An 11,351-nucleotide genomic window follows, 5' to 3' on the forward strand; every position below is an offset into this window, starting at 1 on the left:
TCACTAAGACCACCGCTCTGATACCAACTGAAAGGACCCGTTCATATACATTATAAACGATTCACAATAGTTGATTACATCGCAAGGTATTTGACCTCTATATGATACATTTTACAAACATTGCATTCGTTTTTAAAAGACAAACTTTCTTTACAACGAAAGTTAACGGCATGCACACCATTTCATAATACATCCAACTATAATTGGCTTAATAATAATCTTGATGAACTCAATGACTCGAATGCAACGTCTTTCAAAATATGCCATGAATGACTCCAAGTAATATCCTTAAAATGAGCTAATGCACAGCGGAAGATTTCTTTAATACCTGAGAATAAACATGCTTTAAAGTGTCAACCAAAAGGTTGGTGAGTTCATTAGTTTATCATAATCAATCATTTTCGTAATAGTAATAGACCACAAGATTTCTGTTTATAAATATATGTACACTCGCAAGTGTATAAAAGTATTCTATAAGTTGTAGGCACCCGGTAACAAGCCTTAACGTTCATGTTTTACCCTCTGAAGTACACCAGATCAGGTGTGTTTAAAATAACCTCGAAGTACTAAAGCATCTCATAGTCAGGATGGGGTTTGTCAGGCCCAATAGATCTATCTTTAGGATTCGCGCCTACCGTACATAGACAAGTAGTTTAATGTTACCAAGCTAAGGGTATATTTCTGGTTTAAACCCACGTAGAATTAGTTTTAGTACTTGTGTCTATTTCGTAAAACATTTATAAAACAACGCATGTATTCTCAGCCCAAAAATATATATTGCAAAAGCAATTAAAAAGGGAGCAAATGAAACTCACAATACTGTATTTCGTAGCAATTATGTATATGACAGAACTGAACAAGTGCAGGGTTTGTCTCGGATTCACGAACCTATATTAAGTATATATATTTATATGTTGTTCAATATCTGTCTAACAATTTAGGTCAAGTCGTAGTGTATCACAATCCTAATGCTCGAGACCGACATGCAAAAGTCAACAAAAGTCAACTTGACCCAAAATGACTTCCAAAATCTATACATGTTTATTATATAACTTATATATAGTCGTTTTATATATTTAAATATATTTATCAGATCTTATTATACTAAATAATACAAGTCATTTATTAATAAATAAAAATTTATATTTAAATTCATATATGATAAAAATATACTTTTATATATCTCAAGTAATAAAATTTATAAAATTCACTTGATATCATAAAAATATAGTGTTATGTATTATGAATGTAATTATATTACGTGTGGTAAAAATATCTTTGTACGCATATTTATTTGATTAAATAATATTGATAATAATAATAATGATACAAATAATAAAATGATAGTTTCAATAAAAATATTAATTTTTAGTAATAAAGATAATTTTAGTAATAACATCAACTGATAACAATTATAATAATAGTTTTAATAATAATATTAAAATTAATAATAATTCAGTTGGCCATATCTTTTAATCCGTTCATCAAACCCACACGATTTCTAAATAAAAAGTTATTAATTTTTCTTTAGCTTTTTAACGACATGTATATCATATACCTTATCTCAGTAGCATATGTATCAAATTCGTGATTTATCATAAACTATTTAACGACGAAACTAAGCATATAAACATGCATAATCATATATACTCGAGCACTAGTCAGGGATACACTATGAATATAAAAAAAATAAGATATGAATGCTCACGTATCAATATTGTGATTCAATATTGCAGGAAAGTACGTAGACGCAACGAAAATGATAAACGTTAGGTTGACCTCACGAGCAATACCCTCGAACAATACCCATAACCTCCATAGCTATAACCCATAATTTCCTTAGCTCTATCCCGTTTGAAAACTTATTTTGAAATCGTCTGAATATAACTCCGTCGTAGTATTTTATGTATACTAATAATATCTTGAAATAATACTAAGTAAATATATATATGTAATTCGATTGAGAGAGTTTAGAGAAATATATTTTCAAGTTTCTATGAAATAATGAAACCTATTGAATTCTATTTATAATAGATTTTTGAATTATTAAAGTGAATTATTAAAGTATGAATTATTAAAGTGAATTATTAAAGTATGAATTATTAAAGTGAATTATTAAAGTGAATTATTAAAGTATGAATTATTAAAGTGAATTATTAAAGTGAATTATTAAAGTTAAAGTAAAGTAAAAGTAAAGTAAAAGTAAAGTAAAAGTAAAGTTAAAGTATAGTAAAAGTATAAAACTATGTACGTATAATACGCGTATAAATATATTTAATATTAATTTAAATCGTTATATTATAAAACATTTTAGAAAAGTAGAATTATATATATTCATAATAGGTTTCAAGTTTTTAAATTACAGTATGTTGGTGAAGCATGGGATAAAGTCCAAAGGTTTAATAAACGTATGAAATCATCTTAATGAAAAATGTCGAGTTACTTAACTTGTCGATATCCAACATCTAAGTTATTTACACTCCACATTCTTACTTATAGATCACTTTACCATTTTTCGAATATTGTCAAAAAGAATAGATTTTTTAAATCACAGTGGACCTCATAACATTGGCCCATAATCATATCATCATGTATCTGATAATTCAATCATTTGATATTATCTCTTAATTCTGTCGATAAATATATCGAAACAAATACGTTCATGTAAAGTATCATATATATCAAATACTTTGTTAATGTTTTCAGTTATTATATATTATATATACATATCTATATACACATAATTGTTCGTGAATCGTCAAACACGGTCAAAGGGTAATTGATTACATGAATGTAGTTCCAAACTTTTTGAGATTCAACATTACAAATTCTGCTTATCGTGTCGGAAACATATAAAGGTTAGGTTTAAATTTGGTCGGAAATTTCCGGGTCGTCACATTATGTAATGGTCGTGTGTAAACAGGATATTTTAGATTATCATTATTTGATAATCTATGTAAAGCTTTTTAAACCTTTATTTATGAAATAAAGGTTATGGTTTGTTTTAAAAATGAATGCAGTCTTTGAAAAACGTCTCATATAGAGGTCAAAACCTCGCAACGAAATCAATTAATATGGAACGTTTTTAATCAATAAGAACGGGACATTTCAAGGGTTATTAACGAAAAAATATTTTATTTTAAAACATATAATTGTGTACAATGAAAAACTTTCTGCCATCAACATCGCGCAGGTCGACCTTATGTTGTTATTTCTCATTTGATAACATGATATCAGAGCTATCGGCTTGCTGATCCTAGAATCATAGCAACCAGTTTTTAGTTACAATCATACACCAAAGATTGCTCACCATGTCTGAAGACGGCAACCAATCTTTGCAATTTAACGAATCAAGAGCAATAATCTAAAATCTCGTGTACTTGATAGAAACAAGAACTCGGAGTGGAACAACCGAAAAAGAAGTAGAGCGTCGATGATAGCGGCGACCAGCGGCAACCATGAGGTTATCAGCAACGACACCTCGAAAATCGACTAGAATAATTGCAGCACATCTCAAATAAAAGAAAGGTAATTCAAATAATATATATGTATATATATTCATTCACAGAAGTAAACGAACAGTAGATGTCTTAATGGGATTTTGATCCTTTTAGTCTTTTCAAACTCGAAAAGTTTAATTGTTTGGTCTATTTAACGGAATATTGTCTTTAATTTACGTTAGGGTTATTAACGAAAAAATATTTTATTTTAAAACATATAATCGTGTACAATGAAAAACTTTCTGCCCTCAACATCGCGCAGATCGATCTTATGTTGTTATTTATCATTTGATAACATGATATCAGAGCTATCGGCTTGCTGATCCTAGAATCATAGCAACCAGTTTTTAGTTACAATCATATACCAAAGATTGCTCACCATGTCTGAAGACGGCAACCATTCTTTGCAATTTAACGAATCAAGCGCAATAATCCAAAAACTCGTGTACTTGATAGAAACAAGAACTCAGAGTGGAACAACCGAAAAAGAAGTAGAGCGTCGATGATAGCGGCGACCAGCGACAACCATGAGGTTATCAGCAACGACACTTCGAAAATCGACCAGAATAACTGAAGCACATCTCAAATAAAAGAAAGGTAATTCAAATAATATATATGTATATGTATATATATTCATTCACAGAAGTAAATGAACAGTAGATGTCTTAATGGGATTTTGATCCTTTTAGTCTTTTCAAACTCGAAAAGTTTAATAACTAATTAATTTATACCACTATTATATAACAGAAAACAAATACACTGAATTTTTGGGGGTTGTAGGTATTGATTGTGCCCACTTGGGTTCAATCAATCCTTGACGACCTGTTTTATTTTTAGTCATATATATTTTTTTTTTTTCCATTATGCTCGTTCTCAACTTTTTTCACAATTTCGGTCCTCCAACTTTCCCACCTTATTTAATTTTACGTGTTAAGCACTCTGACTTTTTTATTTAGAATTCTTTCCTTAATTTTTTTTACAATTTTTTTACAACTTTATTTGATTTTCTAATATATTTTTTTAATTAACATGAATATTACTATTATTTAACCAAAATATTCAAATTGTGTTGTCTTTTAATAGTTTAATTTTTGACCATTAAATTAAGTTGGCTTGGTCTGTTTAACAGAATACTATCTTTTGGTTACATTAGAGTTATTAACGGTTTTTTTTAATTTGAAACATACATTTGTGTAGAATAAAAAACTTCCTGCCCAAAACATCACGCAGATCGATTTTATGCTTGTTATTTTTCATTTGATAACATGGTATCAGATCTAACGGCTTGCTGATCCTAGAAGCATAGCAACCAGTTTTAAGATATACCATTAATACCAAAGATTAGCCACCATGTCTGAAGACGGCATCAAATCTTTGCAATCAAACAAATACAGCAACAATAAACCACAAACATATGTACTTGATAGAAACTAGAACTCGGAGTGGAACAACCGGAAAGAGGCGATGATAACGGCTGCCAACGGCAACCATAAGGTTACCAACAACGAAACCTCGAAAATCGACGAGAATAATTGCAGTACATCTCAAATAAAGACAAGAGGTAATTCAAATCCTTATATCTAGTCACAATCGTACACCAAGAGGATGATGTAAAACCCTCAAATCCTGATTGTGCATATAAATTTCAACAATCGACCGAAGCAAAATGTTTAAATCTAAATTACACTTCTCATAATTCGGTTGAAGACGATACAAGGAGAAACCCTAGTTGCTCATCTCAAGAAACGATGAGAGAGAGGGTTTAATCCATGACAAAAACTTTATGAGTTTTGAATATATAATGAATTCAAATACTACGTACATCATAATTACCATCCAACATTTTATGTTCTGTGACCAATACAAATAATATACCTCGTAGATTATTAATTTTATTTCTGTTTTATGTAGTAAATAAAATAAACTTATTAAGTCAAAATTTCCAAGATCTAAAAATAAAGATCACGTGTCTATATTGTTCCAAACAAACACACATAAAATCTTCGATCTTTAGCAAAAGTTAAAAATAAACAAGGATTGGTTAACAAGAACTCTTAGAGTCGTCGTACCATGCTTTAAAATGTTATACATGTTGGTATGTTGATAACTGCCTTTATAAAATGACCAATAACCGTTATGTATAATAACTTAATGCATGATAACGACAACCTTTAAGTCTAGAAAGTCAATTCTGAATGAGGACAGGCAAGTCTAAAATCATTATCTTACTCATGAATATCCAACATGTACAAGTGGTTTAAAGTTAACATGAAAGATTGGTGTTTAAATCCTTAAGGTGTTGTGGAATCCCTTTAAATAACTTTGTACGATAGGCATCATCACTTTGATATGTGATTATTTGAGTGTTTGAGAATGTGTAGTTGGAGTCGAAGGTGTCAAAATGGGTGAGGTTGTCCTCCGATGTGGCATGATTGTATTTGTAATTGTAACTGACTTTTTCTCTTGGGCGCCTTGCCTTTCAAGAAAATAACCTAACAAAAACGTAGACTGAATTTGAATGAAATAAAACCACACAAATATAGTCGACAAGCGCATTAATGTGTACACTTAATTTCCAAAATAATGTTTGACAATAAATATATTATTTTGAATTTTAAATATTACTAATAAGAACATTCATTTTCATTTTCAGTCGCATTTGAATTGAGACATGTTAGTCTAAAAACATAATAAAGCATAACTAATAGTATGTAAAAAAAAACCTTGATAATGTACGAATTTTTCATATATAATAAGGCTAATTGATTGAAAATGCATGGAACTTTTACATAATTTCTATTCTATATATAAGAGTTTTAAATTTCCTATTATATGCACTCAAATATCTAATTTATACTATTGTGTGCATTCAATGGCTATAGTAGGTAATCCAGTTAGGTGTATTCGGTCACCCATCGAAAATGCATCTAACTTTCACCCACTTCTTATTTATGTCTTAAAAAGTTCAAATTTCCTATAGTATGCATCCGTCTTCATCAAAGTTCATCCGTCTTATTTCTAGTCTTCCACAATATCTCTAATATTATGTATGGATTCCAACTTAGGTTTTTAGAGCTGACTTAAAAGTGACGAGAATTATTAGCAAGTTAAGACAGATGCGTTCTGAAAAAGATGGGTACATACGACAGGAAATTTGAAAGTTGAATGCATACAATAGAAAATAAGTGAAATTTCGATGAATTTTCAATTAGGTGACATGATACACCTAAATGGATTACATGTTATATAGCACATTGAATGCATATAATGGTACGAATTAAATAATCTGATGTATACAGCAGAAAATTTAAAGTTAAATGCATATAATAAAATAATAATGAGAGTTTGATGCATTTTAATTGATTAGCCCTTCATGAAATAAAATGTGATTGCAGCCTAATATTGACATCTTATTTTTATTTTTATTTTTATTTTTTTTCTATAATAACAGATACTATTAAAATTAGGAAATCTTCGTCAATAAATGAAGGATTAAAAAACTAATACATCTTTAACCATCAAAACGGCTTGCTAAAATAAAACATGCTAGAATGACAAATAACTAGACCTGATTAAGTATAACCGAGCCACAATGAAATCACAAAACCTAAACACGAAATACAAACTAAACGAGCAATAACAAAATTCTAACAAAACACAAACATTAGTAAAAACAAACTAAACAAACACCAATTTTTGTTAACCAAAAACCATCCTAAACGAAACAAGAAAACTGATTTAACCGGCTTTGAAAGCACCTTTATGATTCCTTTGTGTATAGACTTATTATACATTTGATTTTTATTCAATTAATGACTTATAAGGGGAATTGCTCAAAAAACACTTTTTTAAAAAGTTTTAAAAGAAAATACACTTTTTTTAAAAAAATTGCCAATATACACCATTCGGAAGACCACAACTTTGGTCGACCACCATATACCTTGGTCGACCACCTCATTTTTCAAGGTGGTCGACCAAGCTTCATTGAGTTCCCGGTCGACTACCGTGTAAACATGGTCGACTACCTCTCATTTTTTTCATGGTCGACTACCCCCACAAGAAACAACACGGGCGACCCAATACATGGTCGAGCATCTTGTAATCAAAATTAACGTACGCAGACCACCTTGTATTTTGGTACACAACTTGCCCCACTAATAGACACGTGTATGAGAGTGTGCAAGAACAAAACTCCAGCGCATGTACTTTTCAAACCAAATATTAAAGGAACATTTTGATGAACCCGGAATCTAAAAAAAAAAAGAGAGTCTAAGTTAGTCATAAATAATAATGCAAACAAAAACAAGCAAGCAAATTAATATGTACATATACATATCACTATCTTAGAAATGATTTTTTTGAAAAGCCTATCTTAGAGATGATACCATGGGTGGCTCAGGTAATACATGTACTTTTTGCAAAGGTGGTCGACCATGTATTGGGTCGCCCACGTTATTTCTTGTGGGGTAGTCGACCATGAAAAAATGAGGGGTAGTCGACCATGTTTACACGGTAGTCGACCGGGAACTCAATGAAGCTTGGTCGACCACCTTGAAAAATGAGGTGGTCGACCAAGGTATATGGTGGTCGACCAAAATTGTGGTCTACCCAATGGTGTATTTTGACAATTTTTTTTAATAAAGTGTATTTTCATTTAATTTTTTTTTTTAAAGTGTATTTTGGGCAATACCCCGACTTATAAATGTTGTAATAAGTTTTTAACGGCCCAATGGGCTCTACAATATTGTCTAGCTGATGTCCACTTGTCAAGTTGCACAATGAGATAGAATTATTGTCATCATAACTTTCATCCATCCAAATTATCCAAAAGTACAAACCAAGTTCATTGAATCCTTATTTCGACATGTGTCAAAAACCCACGTTTAATAATAAAAAAATAAAAAACTTAATATACACAATTTAGATTTGTTTTTTTTTATATATTAATTATATATGCATGTATATAAAATCTAGTTAACCTTTAGGAAGCATATGATTTAATAGCTTAGATTCTTTGAAAGATCAAACACCTACAACTTATCCTAGATTCTTTGACCCATTTTTTTCAATAATGTAAATGCCAATTTGTAACTTCATAATTTGACATAGCGAATAAATAAGTAAATGAATAAGATTTTCTCTCAGACAACCAACTCAACTTATCATAAAATTGTTTCACGTCATAATAAAGTTTTCTCTTTGACAAATATAACCTATTTTTAATGTTAAGAATCTTTGACGGCTTAAAGTATGTTACATCTAAGCAGTGTTGTAAATCTCCCGAGATCTCCCCCGAGATCTCCCTCGAGATCTCGTTTTTAGAAGGCAACCGAGACGAGATATTCATCTCCCGAGATTTCTCGGTCAACGGGGTCAAACTTAGTCAAAGCCACGATTTCTCGGATTTTCTTGCTAATTTGTAAGATTTTCTTGTAAAATTCGTAATTTCTAAGATATCCCGCTCATTTCTCGGATATTTTTGTAAAATCTAGTAAAAACATATATAAATATACATATATTTATGTTTTTATGTATATTTTTATTAAAAAAAACTATAAAGTCAATTAAGTCAACGTCCGAGATCTCCCCGAGATTATTCCGATATGCCGAGATCTCCCTAAAAAGTCCAAACGAGATCTCCCCTAGATCCGAATTCTCCAACCTTGCATCTAAGTGATCTTATTTCTTTTCTCTTCATTTTATAATATATGTTTTTTTCTTTATAAAAATCTCGAGAATTATTTATGTTTTCTTTTTTACAAATTTCGACAACTGAACGTTAGAGTAATAGAGTCAGTTAATTATTTGTTAATAATGATTTGTTTAAAGTAAATTCACAACTTTTTTTTGCCCTTTATGTAACATTTTTGTTTAATATTAGTTAACAGTCAAATCAAACAACATAAACACAAAGATAATTGAAATGTACATAATCAATCAATGGAGCAAAATTCTAAAATAAATAACAAAAATTTGAAATTTACATTGGGATTGGGATGAAAATACAAGATGTATACATATACATACATACATTAAAAATTAAAAGAAAAGAAACAATATTTTAAGGTTTTGGGTACTAGGATTTACCAAACATCCCATTGAAAGACCCTCAAAACTTCTTCTATAGAGTACTCAACTTTGACACTATAAAGTTTGGAAATTGAAGAACACATAAACAAATAGAACAACCATAATTTACCGAGTATTTTTTTATGGCAATTAAAGGTTGATAACCGGCGACCCCTATCAGTTGGTTGTCAATATCACTCAGTGATTGTGACTATAGGGTGCCAGGACTTGAATCCCCAACCTTCTACTTCTGGGTTTCAAAACACACCCACTCATAATCATTCAGGCTTGCCTGAGTGCCACCGAGTTGTCCAATAAAGCACAATATCCGAGTTCAATTCCTGGCTATTGCCAAATTGTTCAAAAAGGGAGTGTGACTAGAGGGTGCGCATAATGCGCAATTCACCCGGTACCAGATCTCGCGCTCGGGGGGCTTGATTACCCGAGGTTTTACCTTCTATGGGGGAGCCAATGTGCTCGTTCCTATGAGGGTTTACTCACTTACTAAAAAAAAAAAAAAAAAAAAACACTCATTACTAGCTGAGTTACGCATGATTGGATTTACCAAGAATCTGACATACTACTTTCCGAAGAAGTAAGTAATTCTTCAAGATAATCCGAACCCAAATCTTCAAACACCACCATATTGTCTTCAACAACATTAGTACCACAAACAACCTTTTTGTTCTTTCTACTAACCGGTTTTTTTCGCATAGCATGTCGTTTTTTAAGCGCTATAACCGGCGAACACCCTTCTTCGACATCATATTTCATTTCATGTAAAGATTCCTTAACTCTTTCCACAGGAAAATTTAAAACTGCCGTGTTACCTCTCATTGCAAATGCAGCTTGATCATAAGCCAACGCTGCTGCTTCGGCACTATCAAACGTTCCTAACCAAACTCTAATTCCATTCCTAGTCGAATCCCTAATTTCGGCTGCAAATTTCCCCCAAGGCCGCCTTCTAACACCTCTATACGACTTCTCTTTATGAGGTTTTTCCTGTTCAGATAATGATGTAACTTCTTCTTCTTTTGCTATATGCGCCATTGATGAATTGGATTCGGATGATTGATCGTTGAATGATTGATCGTTTAATGATGTGCTAACATTGGTTGATAACATATCAAATAAAATCATGTCTTGATAATCATTGAGATTAAAAGGAAGTGAATTATGGTGAAAAAGTAGTTCATCCCATGAGTATGAGGATTCTGATGAGTAATCTGAAGTGGGATTGTAGTTTTGAATAATTGAATAATCTTCCATGGTTTAATTGAATTGTGATGGAATAAAGGAAAACAGAGTCCCCTGCCTTTTTATACCCCTTGAATACCTTGTTCTTCTATAAATATATATTAAATTAATCATGTTGGATTATTCAATGTTCTTTTTGTTTTCTAATGTGAATATTTTATTCTTACTTGTCACTGTATTTTGTCACTCAAATATGGAGTATCTAATCTAATCTAATCTAATTTACACACACAAAAATATTCATAGAAGATTACTACGGAATAATTAATTTTCCGTTTGAGTTACAAGAGTCGATTTTAAATTTTTTTTTTTTTTTTTTTTTTTTTTTTGCAAAAAATAAAAACTATATAACTAAGGCTATTTCATCTTAAGTGGCCAATAGAATTACAACCATAGAGCGGAATGGCTCGAAACTAGAAAAGTAGACTACCGAACGTAATGATGCTAACTACGACCAAGTCTAACAAAAACTAATACCAACAAGAACAAACACACCGAGTCCACTTTAACTGGCTATAAAGTTTA

General features: G+C 30.9%; 1 protein-coding gene across 1 annotated transcript; it reads right to left on the reverse strand.

The window, feature by feature from the left end:
- Window positions 1-10,130: 10,130 nt before the first annotated feature.
- Window positions 10,131-10,838, reverse strand: LOC139874602 (ethylene-response factor C3-like). Its single transcript, XM_071862009.1, has one exon. The coding sequence runs from the start codon at window positions 10,836-10,838 to the stop codon at window positions 10,131-10,133; it is 708 nt and encodes a 235-aa protein (XP_071718110.1).
- Window positions 10,839-11,351: the final 513 nt, after the last annotated feature.

This window comes from Rutidosis leptorrhynchoides, chromosome 11 (genome assembly GCF_046630445.1).
Source record: "Rutidosis leptorrhynchoides isolate AG116_Rl617_1_P2 chromosome 11, CSIRO_AGI_Rlap_v1, whole genome shotgun sequence".
NCBI lineage: Eukaryota > Viridiplantae > Streptophyta > Magnoliopsida > Asterales > Asteraceae > Rutidosis > Rutidosis leptorrhynchoides.